The sequence below is a fragment of the Hemiscyllium ocellatum genome, chromosome 14 (assembly GCF_020745735.1).
Source record: "Hemiscyllium ocellatum isolate sHemOce1 chromosome 14, sHemOce1.pat.X.cur, whole genome shotgun sequence".
Taxonomy (NCBI): domain Eukaryota; kingdom Metazoa; phylum Chordata; class Chondrichthyes; order Orectolobiformes; family Hemiscylliidae; genus Hemiscyllium; species Hemiscyllium ocellatum.
Window position 1 is genome coordinate 33065701 of NC_083414.1, and position 20549 is coordinate 33086249.

The 20549-nt window shown below is 42.7% G+C and overlaps 1 protein-coding gene across 3 annotated transcripts in view; it reads left to right on the forward strand.

Annotated features, from left to right (window-relative positions):
- cacna2d3a (calcium channel, voltage-dependent, alpha 2/delta subunit 3a) overlaps positions 1 to 20549 on the forward strand; it is a 953890-nt gene that overhangs the window by 808944 nt on the left and 124397 nt on the right. For 2 of the 3 annotated variants that reach the window (XM_060835582.1, XM_060835583.1), the window contains 2 exons: positions 9452 to 9522; positions 19058 to 19133. In XM_060835582.1, the coding sequence (XP_060691565.1) occupies positions 9452 to 9522; positions 19058 to 19133 (147 nt within the window). The remainder of the gene's footprint in view (positions 1 to 9451; positions 9523 to 19057; positions 19134 to 20549) is intronic. The other variant, XM_060835584.1, reaches the window with a different exon arrangement.

Consider the following 20549-nt stretch of genomic DNA (forward strand, 5'->3'; position numbering starts at 1 on the left):
GACTTCCTATGTTTGGGGCAGAATATCTCATCTTCCTGCAGGTGGACTACAGTTTCCATCACCAAGATAGATGCAAGGGAGAAAGAGGCAGCTCCACATTCTGCTAGGACCACCTGAGCTGCCTTTTCCACCCAGCAGCCAGCCAGTCTGTCAACGTAACCAGGCACCAGACTGGAAGTCAAAGAAGAAAAATATAATGGAGTCCTAACTTGACATTGAGTAGGATCTCTGAGTCCCCAGATTGTCCAATTTCCCTGAGCTCTCCCTCATCCTTCCCCCTCCTCATAAATATCAAGGCCAAAAGGTTTGCCCTTTCCTGTTAAGATTGTGGCTCATCATGACTGTTCACTCTGCAAGCAGTCTAATCAAGTAGAGGAATGGAAGACTCCAGAGATGTAGTGTAATGATTGAAGTGAGTGCCATCAATATAACTGTGGAAGCTAACTGCATGCCTATAGAACAGGCTAATAGGAGACTGTTTGTAGCTTGAAGAAGGACCCAGGCCAGGGAGATAACAATACAGGAAAGAAAATAAAAGCCTCAAGGCCCACAACTAATTCATCCCCTGATCACAAACAGCCCTAAATGGCAACTCAGTAGTCTTCCATCTTCCATGCTGCAGGCATCAAGGAGATAAATAGCACAAAAGGTAAGCACTAAAGACTTGTACAAGGGCAATTAATGAATTATGTTAAATCAGTACAAACTACTAATTCAGCATCAACCCAAGTATTACATCCAATTCTGGGCACCATACTTTAGAAAGGATGTGAAGCAATTGGATTGACTGCATAGAAGATTCATGAGAATGCTTTCAGGGCTGAGGAAGTGAACTTACATAGGTAGATTGAAGAAACTGAGACTGTTCTCCTTAGATAAAAGAAATTTTAGAGGAGATTTGATGGAGGTATACAAAATTATAAGGTGTCTAGACAGAGTAAATAGGTATAAACTAGTCCTATTGGTAGATAGATTGAGAACCAAAAGACACACATTGAAGGTCATTGACAAAAGAGTCAAGGGCAACATTTTTTCTGTGATGCACTAAGTGGTATAATTTGGAATGCACTGTCTGAGGCGCTGTTAGAGGCAAATTCAACTGAGTCAATCAAAAAGGAAATAGATTGTTATTTGAAAAGGATTATATGAAAGGCTGCAAGGAAATGGTGGAGTGAGAGATACCAGCTGAAATGCTCCTGAAAAGGGCCAGCACAGACACAATGGGCCAAATGACTTCCATCCTTATTGTTATCATTCGTAGTGAATTCAAGCAGTGGGGCAGCTCGATATCACAAAATGTGATATTTTCAGTGTAGGAGCCTAACCTGAATATTTTAATCATCAGCTTATGCCATTCTGATGGCTTCATTGGACTACTGAAGAAGTCTGAGCCAAGATTAGATGTGGAGTAGGTAGTTTTTTTAGTGTACAGGCTTCCAGCCAATCATATTCAACATTTCTACCTCCATTAAGAGCCTTTTAGTATAGGCCCAAGATGATATAATTTCTTGGTCACAGTAGCATTTGCCATGATGAATTATACTTTATAAATACATTTTTCCAGTTTCAATTTTAGCTGATGTAACTTCCTTTACGATGACTGTTAATTTTCTGTCTGCAAACAAGATTTTTATTTTACGATGGAGATAGGGTAATATTTTCCATTACTGCTGTAATTTTAGTCATGTCACAAGCAAATTGAATTTACTGAAAGTTTTTGGCATTTACTTTTAAATATAATTTATATGTAATTAGAGTAGTCTATCTTTTTAAATGGAATACATTTTGATTGGTACATCTAATTCCTGATGCACGAATTCTGCCAAATTATTGTCTGCCCAGAAAACTGGACCATTGAAATGCTTTTGCTATCTTTTCTATTTGGAATTTTAATCCTTCTGGGATTTACCAGTGTGCGCTCATCTTAAACTGATTACAGAAACCACTGCAATTCAAATAAAATTTCAGCAATCAAAATGGATTTTAGATATCAGACTTCAAGGGAGAAATTGGTATGTTACAAATGGGAAAAGTTTAACAAATATTATCTATTGCTAAAATTACCATATAAATAATAAATTTTAAATTGCAAAGATATTGGTTTTAAAATAAATGTTGAAATATATTGTCTGTGTGGTTCTTTTGCATGTTAAACCAAAACAAATGATAATAAGGCATTGGAGCAGAAATTAAGCCCTTCAGCCCACTAAGTCTGCTCCACCATTCAGTGAAGGCTGATAAGTTTCTCAACCCCATTCTCCCACTTTCTCCCTGTGACCCTTGATCCCCATGATACTCAAGAACCTATCTATCTCAATCTTAAATATACTCAATGAACTGGCCTCCACAGCCTTCTGCGGCATTGAATTCCATAGATTCAGCACTCTTTGGCTGAAGAAATTTCTCCTTATCTCTATTCTAAAATGTCTTCCCTTTAATCTAAAGTAGTGCCCTCAGGTCCGAGTCTCTCCCACCAATAGAAACATCTTCCCGACATTCACTCTGTCCAAGCCTTTCAGTATTGTGTATGTTTCAATTAGATCCCCACTCATCCTTCTAAACCCCATCAAGTATAAACCCAGAGTCCTGAAACATTCCTCAGCCTATTCTCATGAACCTCCTCTGAATACACTCCAGGGTCAGTACATCCTTCCAGAGATATGGGGCCCAAAACTGTGCACAATACTCCAAATGTGGTCTGACCAGAGCCTTATAGAACCTCACAAATATATCCCTGCTTTTATGTTCAAGTCCTTTCAAAAGAAATGCCAACATTGCATTTGCCTTCCTAACTACTGACTCAATCTGCAACTTTACCTTGAGAGAATCCTGGACTAGATCTCCCAAGTCTCTTTGCATTTCACACTTATGAATTTTCTCCCCATTTATAAAATAGTCCATGTCTCTATTCTTCCTACCAAAGTACATGACCTCACACTTTTCCACATTGTACTCCATCTGCTGCTTCTTTGGCCACTCTCCTAACTTGCCCAAATCCTTCTGCAGCCTCTCTGCCTCCTCAATGCTACCTGTCCCTCTAAATATCTTTGTATCACCTGCAAACTTAGCCAAAATGCCCTCAGTTCCTCATCTAGATCATTAATATATAAAGTGAAAAGTTGTGGCCCCAACACTGAGCCTTACGGAGCACCATGTGTCACCAGACATGAGAAGGACCCTTTTATCCACACCCTCTGCTTTCTGCCAGACAGGTAAAAACAGGATGCTGCCTAACCTGCTGTGCTTTAACCAGCAACACATTTTCAGCTGTGATCTCCAGCATCTGCAGACCTCATTTTTTACTTAAAAACAATGACTGCAGATGCTGGAAACCAGATTCTGGATCAGTGGTGCTGGAAGAGCACAGCAGTTCAGGCAGCATCCAACGAGCAGCGAAATCGACGTTTTGGGCAAAAGCCCTCCATCTCCTCCAAGACTTCCGTTTCCCCGGCCCCCAACGCCTCATCTTCACTATGGATATCCAATCCCTCTACACCTCCATCCGCCGTGACCAGGGCCTCCAAGCGCTCCGTTTTTTCCTCTCCAGACATCCCCAACAGTACCCTTCCACCGACACTCTCATTCATTTGGCCGAACTGGTCCTCACCCTTAACAATTTCTCCTTTGAATCCTCCCACTTCCTCCAGACCAAAGGGGTAGCCAGGGGCACACGTATGGGCCCCAGCTATGCCTGTCTCTATGTTGGCTACGTAGGACAGTTGATCTTCCATAATTACACCGGCACCACTCCCCACCTCTTCCTCCGCTACATTGATGACTGCATTGGCACCACCTCGTGCTTCCGCGAGGAGGTTGAGCAATTCATCAACTTCACCAACACATTCCACCCTGACCTTAAATTTACCTGGACCATCTCTGACACCTCCCTCCCCTTCCTGGACCTCTCCATCTCCATTAATGATGACCGACTTGACACTGACATTTTTTACAAACCCACTGACTCCCACAGCTACCTGGATTACACCTCTTCCCACCCTACCTCTTGCAAAAATGCCATCCCGTATTCCCAATTCCTCCGCCTCCGCCGTATCTGCTCCCAGGAGGACCAGTTCCACCATAGAACACACCAGATGGCCTCCTTCTTTAGAGACTGCAATTTCCCTTCCCACGTGGTTAAAGATGCCCTCCAACGCATCTCGTCCACATCCCGCACCTCCGCCCTCAGACCCCACCCCTCCAACCGTAACAAGGACAGAACGCCCCTGATGCTCACCTTCCACCCTACAAACCTTCTCATAAACCAAATCATCCATCGACATTTCCGCCACCTTCAAAAAGACCCCACCACCAGGGATATATTTCCCTCCCCACCCCTTTCCATCTTCCGCAAAGACCGTTCCCTCCGTGACTACCTGGTCACGTCCACGCCCCCCTACGACCCACCCTCCCATCCTGGCACTTTCCCCAGCCACCGCAGGAACTGTAAAACCTGTGCCCATACCTCCTCCCTCACCTCTATCCAAGGCCCTAAAGGAGCCTTCCACATCCATCAAAGTTTTACCTGCACATCCACTAATATCATTTATTGTATCCGTTGCTCCCGATGTGGTCTCCTCTACATTGGGGAGACTGGGTGCCTCCTAGCAGAGTGCTTTAGGGAACATCTCCGAGACACCCGCACCAATCAACCACACCGCCCCGTGGCCCAACATATCAACTCCCCCTCCCACTCTGCCGAGGACATGGAGGTCCTGGGCCTCCTTCACCGCCACTCCCTCACCACCAGACGTCTGGAGGAAGTAGGCCTAATCTTCCGTCTTGGAACACTTCAACCCCAGGGCATCAATGTGGACTTCAACAGCTTCCTCATTTCCCCTTCCCCCGCCTCACCCTAGTTTCAAACTTCCAGCTCAACACTGTCCCCATGACTTGTCCAGACTTGTCCGACATGACTTGTCCTTTTCCACCTATCCACTCCACCCTCTCCTCCCTGACCTATCACCTTCATCCCCTCCCCCACTCACCCATTGTACTCTGTGCTACTCTCTCCCCATCCCCACCCTCCCCTAGCTTATCTCGCCATGCTTTCTGCCAGACAGCCAAGCTTCTATCGATGCTAGTGCTTTGCCTCTAAAACCATGGGCCCTTATCTTACTCAGCAGCCTCTTGTGCAGCATCTTGTCAAATGCCTTCCTGAAGTCCAGGTAGATAACATCCATTGGCTCTCCTTGGTCTAACTTTCTCATTACTTCCTCAAAGAATTCTAACAGATTTGTCAAGCATGACCACCCCTTGATGAAATCATGCCCTATTTTACCATATACTTCCAAGTATTCAGAAATCTCAACCTTCACGAGGGATTCCAGGATCCTACCCATGACCAAGGTTAGGCTAATCGGTCTGTAATTATCCATCTTTTGCCTTACTCGCTTTTTAAAGGGTATCATTTTCGTGATTTTCCACTCCTCTGCGACCTTCCCTGATTCTAGTGATTCCTGAAAGATCACCACCAACGCCTCCACTATCTCTTTAGCTACCTACCTTAGAACTCTGGGGTGTAGTCTGTCTGGTCCAGGTGATTTATCCAACTTCAGGTCATTCAGTTTTTTGAGCACCTTCTTCTTGGTGATGGCCACCATACTCAACTCTGCTTCCTCACACTCTTGAATTTTTGGGATATTACTGGTGCCTTCTACCTTGAAGATTGATGTGAAGTAATTATTCAATTCCTCAGCCATTTCCTTGTTCTCCACTACAAACACTCCAGCATCATTTTCCAGCAGCCCAGTGTCCACTTTTGACCTTTATATATCGAAAAAAACTCTTACAGTCTTCCTTTATATTACTGGCTAGCTTACCCTCATATTTAATCTTTTCTCATTTTTTTTGTTGTCCTCTGTTGGTCTTTGTTAGCTTCCCAATCCACTGGTTTCTCACTGTCCTTCACTACATTATATGCTTTCCCTTTTGCTTTTATGCTATTCCTGACTTCCCTAGTCAACCATGACTGCCTCATCCTCCCTGTACCATGCTTCTTTTTGCTCATGATGAATCTCTGCTGTGTCTCTGGAATTATTCCCTGAAACTCCTGCCATTGCTGTTACACTGTCTCCTGCTAGGCTCCTCTCCCATTCAATTCTGCACAACTTGTCCCTCATACTTATGTAGTTGCCTTTATTCAGCTGTAATACCATTATCTCTGATTCTATCTGATTATGGAATAGCTGTGGTATGTCAGTTTCAGATCATGAATTATCTAAAGCTTTAGAGAATTTATAAAAATTAATTCACGGAATGTGGGCATCAATGGCTAGGCCAGTATTTATTGCCTATTGGACAGTTAAGAGCCAATTACATTGCTGTGGAACTGGAGTCATGTGTAGGCCAACCAGGTAAGGAAGAGAGTTTCTTTTCCTAAAGGACATTAGTAACAGAACTTTACTGTAAGTGCATGTGCATTTTTTTAATACTAGTTAAGTTAAAAAATATTTAGGACTGATGTTAGTTTGAAATATCCAATGGACTGAATTTACCAAAGACTGGCTGTGTGTCAATTTCAGGAAGATTCATAGCAGATTCTCATGCTAGTTTTCTCATGCAGTTTTATACTGTTCACCCCATAGGTGTGCACCATGCCTTGATGGTATCTGCTCATACTATTGTGAACTCACTCACAGCAGAAGCTCACATCATTGCTTCAGGGATTTCCAACACCCACACCATAATTAAAAATCCAGCCACACACTAGGTCAATCACTGCCAACCAGGAAATGCCCTTCACAGTTGTGGTGTAAAAAGAATTGCCTGGAAATAGATGACAGAGGCAAGTAGACATTGCAATTTGTTAACATGGACCTGGAAGTTCTTGTGAATAGGATTATCAGAACTACCATAGAAGATCATAGCACCCAACGCTTTCAGCCTGACCTGAAGGTGCCACCCAGGTCAGTACAGTATCCACAACTTGGAGGAACATGTATATGTTCAATTGTCTCCCCATTCACAAGTGTTATCTCCTTTGCATCCCAGTATGTTGCCTCTAAACCAAAATTAACTTCTCCAATGTCCCCAGGACAGCAGTGGTCCCTAAGAACCTCCCTTTAGCTTTCAATGATCAGTCCTCCTGGACTCACAACAGCCCAACCCCTGACCTACTCCGGAAAAAAGCCCCAACAGCTAAGTGGCCAGATCCCCAATTGATCTCTGTGCATCTCCCAATTGACTTACTCCTGAGAGTGAATTGAACCTGCAGGACTGATCATGACCCATTCCACAATAGTAATAATATGGAGACCCTTATCCTGGACACCTTAAATGGCTGACTGACCATGTCCAAGCCATTGGACTAAGATCAAATGAGGTCCTTGACTGAGTCCTGATTGAAGACAATCCCCTTCAAGTTGACTGAGGACTATTCCTTGTAGACTTTGATATATGGCCATTTGGTTACAGGACATTCATTATGTTTGCAACATACCTGCTGACGCAACTTATTGATGTAGTGTAGTACTGTATAGAAACACGTTCACCTCTTTTGATCACTGCTGGCAAGTTGCCTGCATTTTTTTGTGCTATAAACCGTTGCAAGACAGAAGGCCTGTGAACCTTTAAGTTCCAAATGAGGTGGCAAGGCATGGCAGGGATAATGTGAGCATCCAAGTCGACAGAAAGTGAATGTGCACTAAGAAAGCAAGCAAGGACCCCTGAAGTACACCCTACTCTGAAGCATGAATTGGGTGTCTGTCTCAGTGCCTGCCAGAGCAGCATTAAAATGAAAGCTGTTGGTATGGTTCAAGTATTGAAGTGGAGAACTATATTCTAAGTGAGTCAGAGATATACCATGATGAGATGGTGAGGCTGGTACATGTTTGATGCCAAGTTTCATACACAAAGGATATAAGTGATCAATGTTCATAAAGTGTACCCTGAGATGGTGGTGACTGCTGTGCAAGATAGAGACCTAAAGAAGCAGCAAGCTGGAGGTGCCAATTACATGCTCTGACCTTCATGTCAGGCATTGTCATCATCTACTTTCTCTCTGTATGTGGAAAAGAAAATCACAGATAAATGTAAGTGAGATTAAGACTGATGAACATGCATATAAGCCTTTCGCCACTCACTAGTGAGGTTCTCATCTCACTGTTCAAACCTTGTGTGGAAAATTTGCCATATTTTCCCAAGTGACTTGCCATTGTCCACATTGTTCAGGGGTCTAAGAAAATTCAGCCCTTTGTGTTAAGATAAGAAGGCAGCGTATTTGTGTCAAAACAATCTTTCCGACCAGCTGTTACAGGCCATGCCATTTAACTGACCCGCAAATTGTTCCCCATACAAAATTAGTGTTGTTTTGTCCTTTAACAAATCAAACAGATTTTTCCATTTCTGCAGTCATTCCTGCTGACTTTGATGATATCCTGTAATAACAGAAGTAATAACTTCTCCTCACATTCATAAACTTGACAAAGATGAAGACTGCAATCAATTATTTACTTCTATACACACTTAACAGTATTATAATATTCTCCAGTGCACTCTGATTCTTGTAATTTAAGAAGTTCTCGGCCAAGAAGTTAATTCTAGTTTAGCTCAATTCATCTTTGCTAGCAATATAAAATCTGAACAGGTCCTTTTCCTGTTGCATAGATGAAATATATATGAATTGAATTAATAATAATTAGCTTGGAATTAAGTTGGAGAAATGTTAACTCAGTGACATTTGAATTCAGAATAAATGGATATTTAAAGATACTATGGCTGAGATCATTCATTGATAGATTTTGTTTGACATTTTCCTGTTGTGAAATCCTAACTGCAAATAGTTCCCCATGAAAATAACTGCTGTTTTGTCCTTTAACAAATCAGACAATTTTTTCCATCTCTGCAATAATTCTAGCATTCAGTCTGTTTGTAATGAAGTAATGGTTAAGTCCAACATTGTATTCTTGTTCATATTCGATATTCATATTTCAATTCCTTCCTTAAATATAAGAAAGCAAATTTTTGAAAAATTACTGTTTCTATTGGCATTCATACCATCTCCAAGAACCATCTATTTTATGGAAAACAAACATAGCCCTTTTTTAACATAATAAAAGTGTGGCGCATAACATTTCAAAAGTTCTTGTTCAGGTTGCTTCATAACATTTTATGAACTTTATTTTGTCTGTTTTAAAACATGCTATGGTACCTATGGTAATTCACCTATTTGTTCTCCAGCTTCCAGATCTGCCCTTTCATATACAGTATTATTATCATAACTTACCTTGACTGATTTTCTGACTGCTTTTTCAGAAAGTCACATCTGTGACTTCTGAGTACTAACGAATACTCCAAAGTTTAACTTTGTAACTATTATATTAGAGTATAGCAAACACTGGGTTCACCTTTTATTTAAAAACATACTTTTTGGTGCACTTTCAAATTTATTCATTCCATTCCCATTTGACCTAAGCTCCTTTGTGATAGTTCATTCTTTTTCTTTATATTCTAGACTGGAACGTTTTTTGGTGAAGTGGAAGGTGCTGTTATGAATAAGTTATTAAACATGGGCTCATTTAAACGGTAAGAATCGTCTACAATGAAAAATGAATCATGTAGATGCCTGTAATTTTAAAGATTCAAACATGATATTATGGGAAAGCTGGCACAAATTTGGAAGTATCAGTATGTTCAAGGACTTTGAAGAGAAAAGATCATTTTGAAGATGGGATAGTGACTTCAGTCAAAGTACAATGAAGGAGGGTTATTGTGCAGATGAGATCGTTGAAAGGGGAGTGACAACATCTGTAGAGAGAGAAACACTGTCTTGCATATTAATACGCATTATTTTTCACTTACTTCAAAATTGAACAGAAGTGTCTATGGAATTGATATTTCATAATTGTAATATGTCACTGTTTTCTGACTGACAGTCTCCCATTACAGAATTATTTAAAAACTAATTGTAGAAGGAAGCATGAACTGGAATCATCTTGCCAGCTTGATGCTAACAAATAACTCTTTGCTTTAAGAATGATCATCAATATCCATAGAATGAAATATCAGACTAGCAGCAATCTATTCATAACATCAAAATGTATATCATTTGGTCCATATTCTATGGTAAACACTTCTACTTCCCTTCATGAAAGATCCACATAAAGATCAAGCTGGTGTTGCTTGGATTCTCCTTTTCCTGCTTTTAGTTTGAAACTGGTTCCAAGCCAAGGGGTATCCCAAAATCCAGCAACAGTAATGTCAACAAGCAGAGTAAACAGCTAATAATTTGGAAATATTCTCTCAAGCAGGAATCTAGGATGTAAAATACACTGATTTTTTTTCACTTTTTTAATTAAAATTTCATGGTAAATGAAAAAAGTGATTGTAATGTACATGTGGAATTAAGATAGAAACTGAAAGGCCATAAACCATCTTTTCTTTAAGAAAAACTATTTTTAAAATGTGAATTTTCTTCATCAGGATGGAGATATCTTCTATAAATATAAAATTCACTTTTTTCAAGATGTTGTGAAATTGGCATGCCATTAAAAATCTAGTCACTCCACGTTCTCTTTAAAGGCTTTAACAGTAGGATTAATACTGTAAAAGACAAATTTTCAATAGTTTTGACTTGGTTGCTGTTAATGGGGGATATCAACAGCATCCACTGTTGGAATCACAGACTTAATGATGGCAACTTCTGAATTTTCATCTTTAATTGCACATGTGTGGACCCTACATTTTGTTTTTGGTTTCAAATAAGTGGTCTTGATAAACCCAAATGCTTTGTTATTATTATTCCTGCAAAGGTTGGGCCAATAAATTGTATTATCTCGTGTTACAGTCTGGCCGAGACTGTTAATATTTAGAAATAAATCCAAATGCCCAACTTTCACCAATAGAAATAGACCACAAGTTTTCACATTTATTAAACAAAGAATTGTTAATGTATAAAACACGAAACAAAACAAGCACTATTAACTTGACAATTTGGTTTAGACTGACATGCATTATATGCTCAGGTTCCCCAAGAATTCAATTACAGTACACATGAACCTTACAAGTTATTGACTTTTGTAGGGATCACCCATAAATATATATTAGTTGTCTGAAGACAGCTCTGGTTATTCCAGAGATAAAACCTTCATTTATCCTCTCTTGACCATGGAGGCCTGTTATTTCTTGTGGTCACTTTCCCAATATTTCCAAGCTAAGCTGCTTGTTATTTTAGTTTGCATTGAGATACCATTAGCCCCACTGATAATTCCCCTATGAACTTCAAACTGGGTAAACCTTCAACTTCCAAAATACATACATCTTTCCAGACTATCATGATTACAAGGATTGCAGACATCATTTCTCTGGCTCCCCAGCTGTTTTACCCTACCTGCTGTTTCATGATCTGTTTTGCTGTTAATTTCTTAAGTCTGTATGGGTCCCAAATTTTGAGGGTTGCAGACTTCAAGCTTATTTTAATAGCATGAACCTGTATTCTTCAATTAAATATAATTCATAAAATTTAAAATTATACACTAAAATACATGAGCTGGGAGCTAAATAAGTATTAGTAAGTCGAGTTGGCCATCTCATTTCCAGCTCAATCTATTTGCTCAAAGACATGGATGAGTTAAATTGAGGTTTCCTTATCATAACAAATACTTGATGGTGGAAATATTAATGAATCCCTTTGACAAGAAAATTTAGTGGGTGGCATGGTGACACAGTGGTTAGCACTGCTGCCTCACAGCACCAGAGACCCGGGTTCAATTCCCAACTCAGGGGCGACTGGTTGTGTGGAGTTTGCACATTCTCCCCGTGTCTGTGTGGGTTTCCTCCCACAGTCCAAAAATGTCTAGGTTAGGTGAATTGGCCCTGTGCTAAATTGCCTGTAGTATTAGGTGAAGGGATAAATGTAGGAGAATGGGTCTGGGTGGGTTGCGTTTTGGCAGGTCAGGTTGGGCTGAAGGGCCTGTTTCCACACTCTAAGTAAGTAGTATTCTATTTTTTTTGCAATGACTTGATCTTTTGGCCCACGGTTGTTGTCAGCAATGGAGGGATGATGTTCACCACCAACCACAAGAAAGTTGTCCACAAAGATCTAGCAATTTTACTGATATAAATTTCATTCTAGCATTAGCTCAAGCAGATCTTTGACATCCAGTAACAGTGATCTCATCAAGTAGGTTAAGCATCCAATCTATCAGAATTTTCTGACAGTAATCCAGGAAGTAAAAAGCACTGATTATCCTTCACTTTTTACTAATCTTATGGACACAAAAATAAAGATTGGGACGTAGATATCTGATTCAGACAAATATTAAATATCATGAATAAACCTCAAAGAATTCTTACCATTTTGGAAATCTATTTTCTTTATCATGCTTTAGAAATTTGATATTTCACAATTTCACAAATGTAAAGTTATTCTGTATGGGTGAAAGAGGTTATTAGGAGTATGAACATTCTGGGGATTATCATTGACCTGAAACTGAACTGGACTAGCCATAGTCTTAGCGCAAGAACAGATCAGAGGCTAGGAATCCTGCAGTGAGTAATTCATCTCTAGACTCCCCAAAACCTGTCCAAGACACAAGTCAGGAGTGTGATGGTATACTCCCTGCTTGCCAAATGAGGTTGACACCATCCAAGACAAAGCAGCTCACTTGATTGGCACAAACCTACAAACATCTACTCTCTTCATCACCAATGCACTGTAACTGCAGTGTGTACCATCTACAAAATGCACTGCAAACATTTACCACGGCTTGTTTGACAAAACCCAGGACCTTTACCATCAAGAAGAACAAGGGCAACAAATACAGGGGAACACCGCCACTTCTAAATTCCCATCCAAACCACTCACCACCCTGATTTGGAATTTTATTCCATAACATCCCTGGAACTCCTTCTCAAAAGGTATTTTGCATGTATCTCTAGCAAATGAACTGCAGAGGTTAAAGAAGGTAATTCAACTACCATTTTCACAGGGCATTTAGAGATAGGTGATAATACTGGCCCGCGAATGAATGAGAAAAAATATAATTTATTATGACGTTGAAAACATACTTACACTTTAATTAACAGGATATAATAATGGCTCAGATTTTCAGATGACCGAACAGACATTATATCAGCGTAGATGGGAGTTGCACTTGGCAAGTTTGCAGAATCCCCATTGGAGTAGACTCCAAAGGAATTATCTAGGAAATTGAAAATCTTGTTGGACACTTCTCCTACACCCAGCCTCCAACTAAATTGGAAAACTTAGAGGGTTCCAGTGAAATTAAGTAGACTAGTTACTAATTATAAGATTAGATTCCTTACAGTGTGGAAACAGGCCCTTTCGGCTCAACAAGTCCACAACAACCCGCTGAAGCACAAACCACCCAGACCCATTCCCCTACATTTACTCCTTCACCTAACACTAGGGGAAATTTAGCCTGGCCAGTTCACCTAACCTGAATTCACCTAACCACAATTTTTGGATTGTGGGAGGAAACCAGAGCAAACTCACGCAGACACAGGGAGAATGTGCAAACTCCACACAGAGAGTCACCTGAACCCAGGGCTCTGGCACTGTGAGGCAGCAGTGCTAACTGCTGTGCCACCGTGCTGCCCATGTATTATTTTAATACATTAAGTAACTATTGAGCTAAGCCTATACTTATCTCACACATCTCCAACTGCAACTCCACTGTCCACTTACACACCCAGGGACCCAACAATATCCCCCCCTCCCCCCCCCCCCCCCCCCCCGCAGCTCCACCTCAACTCCTCTGGTCCTGCCATTGGACCTGAAGCCCCCTAGACCTGAACCCCAACCTCCCTGCTCCCAGCAGTCAAAGTTTTCCCACTATTGCCCTGACCTACTCTAAGCATTGTATCATTTACTTGGCTTCCTTGCTACCTGGCACTTACTTTGTACCATTTGACATCCTTCACAGTTGGCACCCAATTTATTTGCCACATTGGCACTGGAGCCAAAACCAGCTGACAGCCTACACAGCTGGCATCCTACCTACCTGGTACTGTACCCCCAACTATCTGGCACCCTACTCTCCCAGCACTCTAAATGTCACACCTACTTCAATACTTTACTATCAGTCACTAGCTGTCAAAGTGGCTGTCAGGAGCATAAAGTCTCAGAATAGAGCTGCTGACTACAATAGAAGTGGGGCATGGTTTCCCTTCCTCTGTCAAGTCTGCATTACAAAGACCTGTCAGAATGGAATTACACCTTCCCAGTTCTGAGGGAACCCTGATTCGAATCTTCTCTTATAAATAAGGAGCTCCCTTCTTTCATAAGAACATAAGAACTAGGAGCGGGAGTAGGCCATCTGGCCCTTTGAGCCTGCTCTGTCACTCAGTAAGACCACGGCTAATCTTTTTGTGGACTCAGCTGCAGTTATACGCATTTTCACCATATCCCTTAATTCTTTATTTTTCAAAAAAAAGTATCTATCTTAGCTTTAAAAGCGATTACTGAAGTAGTGTCAACTACTTCCCTGGGCACGGAATTCCATAGATTAACAACCCTCTGGGTGAAGAAGTTCCTCCTCAGTTCAGTTCTAAACTTGCTTCCTCTAATCTTGAGGCCATTTCCTCTTGTCCTAGTCTCACCTACCAATGGAAATATCCTATTTATTTCTATTTTATCAATTCCCTGCATAATTTTATATGTTTCTATAAGGTCTCTGTCATTCTTCTGAATTTCATGAATATAATCCCAGTCTACTCAGCCTCTCCTCATAAGCCAATCCCTTCAACTCTGAAATCAACTTAGTGAACCTCCTTTGCACCCGATCCAGTGCCAATGCATCCTTTCTTAAGTAAGAAGACCAAAACTGCACACAGTACTCCAGGTGTGGCCTCACCAGCACCTTGTACAGCTGTAACATTACCTCTCTGCTTTTAAACTCAACCCCTTTAGCAATGAAGGGCAAAATTCCATTTGCCTTCCTAATTATTTGTAGTACCTGCAGACCAACCTACTGTAATTCATGCACAAGGACACCCGGGCCCTCTGCAAATCAACATGCTGCAACATTTTACCATTCAAGTAATAATCTATTTTGCTGTTACTCCTACCAAAATGCATGATTTCACATTTTCCAACATCGTATTCCATCCACCAGACCTTTGCCCACTGTGTTCCTCTGCAAAGTTTCACAGTCTTTTGCACACTTTGGTCTGCCACTCATCTTAATGTCATCGGCAGATTTTGACACCATACATGTGGTCCCCAACTCCAAATCATTGACATAAATTGTAAATAATTGTGGTCCCAACACCGATCCCTGAGACATACCACTAGTCACTGACTGCCAGCCAGAATAGCACTCATTTATCTCCACTCTTTGCCTCCTGTTAGTCAACCAATCCTCTATCCATGCTAATACTCTACTCCTATCACCATGCATCCTTATGTGTGGCACCTTGTCAAAGGCCTTTTGGAAATCTAGGTACACCACATCCATTGGGTCCCCAATGTCCACCTTGCTTGAAATGTCTTCATAGAATTCAAAAAGATGTGTGAAGCATCAACTGTCCTTCATGAACCCATTCCGCACGCGGCGAGATATTGAACAATTCTTCCGCACGCGGCGAGATATTGAACAATTCTTCCGCACGCGGCGAGATATTGAACAATTCTTCCGCACGCGGCGAGATATTGAACAATTCTTCCGCCGCCTTTGCCTCCGTGCCTACTTTCACAACCAAGACTCCCGCCCACCCTCTGACGACCCCTTCTCCCGCCTCCAACACACCCCATCCACCTGGACACCCCGTGCAGGCCTCCTACCCGCCCTCGACCTCTTTATAGCCAACTGCCGCCGTGACATCAACCGACTCAACCTGTCCACCCCTCTCACCCACTCCAACCTCTCACCCTCAGAACGTGCAGCCCTCCACTCCCTCCGCTCCAATCCCAACCTCACCATCAAACCCGCAGACAAGGGAGGCGCGGTGGTAGTTTGGCGCACTGACCTGTACACTGCTGAAGCCAAACGCCAGCTCGCGGACGCCTCCTCTTATCGCCCCCTTGACCACGACCCCACCTCCCACCACCAAACCATCATCTCCCAGACCATCCAGGACCTCATCACCTCAGGGGATCTCCCATCCACCGCCTCCAACCTCATAGTCCCACAACCCCGCACCGCCCGTTTCTACCTCCTGCCCAAAATCCACAAACCTGCCTGCCCCGGCCGACCCATTGTCTCAGCCTGCTCCTGCCCCACCGAACTCATCTCCCAATACCTCGACACGGTCCTGTCCCCTTTAGTCCAAGAACTCCCCACCTACGTTCGGGACACCACCCACGCCCTCCACCTCCTCCAGGATTTTCGCTTCCCCGGTCCCCAACGCCTTATTTTCACTATGGACATCCAGTCCCTGTACACCTCCATCCCCCATCACGAAGGACTCAAAGCCCTCCGCTTCTTCCTTTCCCGCCGCACTAACCAGTACCCTTCCACTGACACCCTCCTTCGACTGACTGAACTGGTCCTCACCCTGAATAACTTCTCTTTTCAATCCTCCCACTTCCTCCAAACTAAAGGAGTTGCCATGGGCACCCGCATGGGCCCCAGCTATGCCTGCCTCTTCGTAGGATATGTGGAACAGTCCATCTTCCGCAACTACACTGGCACCACCCCCCACCTTTTCCTCCGCTACATCGATGACTGTATCGGCGCTGCCTCGTGCTCCCACGAGGAGGTTGAACAGTTCATCAACTTTACTAACACCTTCCATCCCGACCTGAAATTCACCTGGACTGTCTCAGACTCCTCCCTCCCCTTCCTAGACCTTTCCATTTCTATCTCGGGCGACCGACTCAACACAGACATCTATTATAAACCGACTGACTCCCACAGCTACCTGGACTACACCTCCTCCCACCCTGCCCCCTGTAAAAACGCCATCCCATATTCCCAATTCCTTCGTCTCCGCCGCATCTGCTCCCAGGAGGACCAATTCCAACACCGCACAACCCAGATGGCCTCCTTCTTCAAGGACCGCAGATTCCCCCCAGACGTGATCGACGATGCCCTCCACCGCATCTCCTCCACTTCCCGCTCCTCCGCCCTTGAGCCCCGCTCCTCCAACCGCCACCAAGACAGAACCCCACTGGTTCTCACCTACCACCCCACCAACCTGCGCATACAACGTATTATCCGCCGCCATTTCCGCCACCTCCAAACGGACCCCACCACCAAGGATATATTTCCCTCCCCTCCCCTATCAGCGTTCCGCAAGGACCACTCCCTTCGTGACTCCCTTGTCAGATCCACACCCCCCACCAACCCAACCTCCACCCCCGGCACCTTCCCCTGCAACCGCAGGAAATGTAAAACTTGCGCCCACACCTCCACACTCACTTCCCTCCAAGGCCCCAAGGGATCCTTCCATATCCGCCACAAGTTCACCTGTACCTCCACACACATCATCTATTGCATCCGCTGCACCCGATGTGGCCTCCTCTATATTGGTGAGACAGGCCGCTTACTTGCGGAACGCTTCAGAGAACACCTCTGGGCCGCCCGAACCAACCAACCCAATCACCCCGTGGCTCAACACTTTAACTCCCCCTCCCACTCCACCGAGGACATGCAGGTCCTTGGACTCCTCCACCGGCAGAACACAACTACACGACGGCTGGAGGAGGAGCGCCTCATCTTCCGCCTGGGAACCCTCCAACCACAAGGTATGAATTCAGATTTCTCCAGCTTCCTCATTTCCCCTCCCCCCACCTTGTCTCAGTCGGTTCCCTCAACTCAGCACCGCCCTCCTAACCTGCAATCCTCTTCCTGACCTCTCCGCCCCCACCCCACTCCGGCCTATCACCCTCACCTTGACCTCCTTCCACCTATCCCACCTCCATCGCCCCTCCCCCTAGTCCCTCCTCCCTACCTTTTATCTCAGCCTGCTTGGCTCTCTCTCTCTTATTCCTGATGAAGGGCTTATGCTCGAAACGTCGAATTCTCTATTCCTGAGATGCTGCCTAACCTGCTGTGCTTTGACCAGCAACACATTTGCAGCTGTGATCTCCAGCATCTGCAGACCTCATTTTTTACTCTGAACAATGGGACAATTTCTTTCAAGATGCCCTGCTATTTCTTCCTTGACAATAGATTCAAGCATCTTCCCCAATACAGAAGTAAAGCTCACTGGTCTATAATTCCCCATCTTTTCTCCCTTTTTAAACAGTGGCATCACATTTGCTATTTTTCAATCTACTAGTACTGCCCCAGAGTCCAACGAATTTTGGAAAATTACAATCACTCCACCTGCTATTTCTCCTGCCATCTCTTTTAGTACCCTGAAATGCATTCGTTCAGGGCCAGGAGACGTATCTATCCTTAGCTCCATTAGCATACCCCACACTAGCTCTTCCATTCCATCAGGGCCAGGAGACTTATCCTTAGATCCATTAGCTTGCCCAACGCTAGCCTTTCTGTAATAATAATTGTTTCCAGATCCTCACCTACCTTCGTCTCTTTGTCACTTGCTTGCATGTTATTAGTATCCTCCACTGTGAAGACCAATGCAAAGTACCTGTTCAATGCCTCAGCCATTTCATCATATCCCATAACTAGCTGCCCCTTCTCAACCTCTAAAGGACCAACATTTACTTTAGCCGCTCTTCTTCGTTTTATATAAACGAAAGGGCCAGAGTGGCAATCTGCGTGAGATTCTCGGAAAATCCGGCACAATGTATTTACAGCAAGACTAATAGTGTAAAAAAAAATGCATGATCACATCAATACAAGTGATTTCTAAAATTTCCATTATTGACATTTTCAATATTAACTCCTTTGGAGGAACAGGAGACTCATGAAAGAAATTCATGGATACTTAGGTTTAGCAGCACTGATGTGAACGGCAAAAGCTGCTGTGAATTTCACGGTTTCAGTTTCACAGCTCATGAAAACAAATGCTGCTCCTTTTGCAATTATTACAATTACAAATTCCAAACTACTGTAAATTTTGTATTTTCCTCAGATCCTTTACTTTAAGTTATGATGAAATATAATTGAAATATTTCACATTTTTTATTTTCAAATCTGATTATGTTTCTTTTCCTGTTAAGTGGCACTCTGCTTTTCTTTTTTAGAATAACACTTTATGACTACCAAGCTATGTGTAGAGCAACTGTAGACAATAGCGACAGTGCACATAGTTTACTGGATGTAAGTACATTGATATTCCATCTAATGTAATATTCCATATCATCTAATGAACTAACAAGCCCAACCAGTGACCTTTTGGGGGTTATTACTAATTTTAACTGAAATTAGGCTCTCACAGAAGTGTTTCATGTTGGAAGAGAATAACTATTTAATTTTGCACAACCATAGAAAGCTATCAATGTTGCTTTGAAAACTGTTAGTGATATTTATAGAAAGTGTATAATATATTATTGCTTCTGGGTGCAACTGATTATTTCCTTACCTGTGCATCCTTTAAATGAAAGAATATAGAACATGCAAACAAATCTTAGGCCTCCATCATCTGCAATTTTATGTTAATAACCAAATGTTCCAAAATACTTTTGAGCACAGTACTGTAGTGGCGATGTCACTGGAACAGTAATCTATGGGGATGGATCATCCATAAGAATATGAGTTAAAATTCTACCATGGTAATTCAAGAATTTGAATTTAGTTTGAGAAATGTTTGGGACCCTAAAGTAAGTATCATTAAAAGAAAAAAATACCATCAAGCTATCAGTGGTTTCGAACCAAACTGATTCACTTTTGTTCTTTATGAAAGGAAGCTTGCTGCCTTGAACCAGCAAGGTTCTTACTTTACTACAGCCCTTCATATGAAGTGGTCTATCAAGCCACTATGTAAAAATACTTTAAAGAATAACAAGATGGGTGCCAACATCCTGGAATGAAATCAGTGGATATATTTTGGGGTTAATTCATTTTGAAAGCAAAAAATCCAGTAATTTACTCTGCAGTGTGTTAATGTTTTTGGGACATGTTGTTTGTTAGCAGTTGACTTCAAATGTGTAAGAACTTCAAATGGTGGAAAATATTCAGTAGGTGTGGCACCGTGAATGTTTCAGGTCTTTGATCTAACATTACACTGTTCTAATGGCCCAGAAATTCTAATGGAGAGAGAGTCATGGCAGCAACAGAGATTGGAACAACATATCAGGACCATGTGAAAATCTCCTGCAGCAAACTCTGCAGGAATTGCTCAGAAAGTTGCAATTTCATTCCAGCACTTAACCCTGGAAACCTACTGCATACTTTCCAACTCAAAGTTAGAGTCAGAGTTTCAGAAGGTTACCCAGGAAACGTTAGAGGACGGAAAAACTGGGTAACCATTCAACTGAAACCTCAACTTAGCGCTGACTCATCACCTTGACTGTATCTCCTGGGCATCCTAGAGCCTAACATTCACTACCATCTCCAACATATCTGCGTAGCCACCACCACTCTTTCCCTCCAGAATCTGCTGGACCTGACTATCCACTGACCACCCTCCCTCACCAACCCACCACAACACCACAACCTCACTGAACCAGCAACCCCACTAATCCCACTGACCCTACACCCCAATCCCACAAGACAGCACGCTGCTTCAACCCAGCC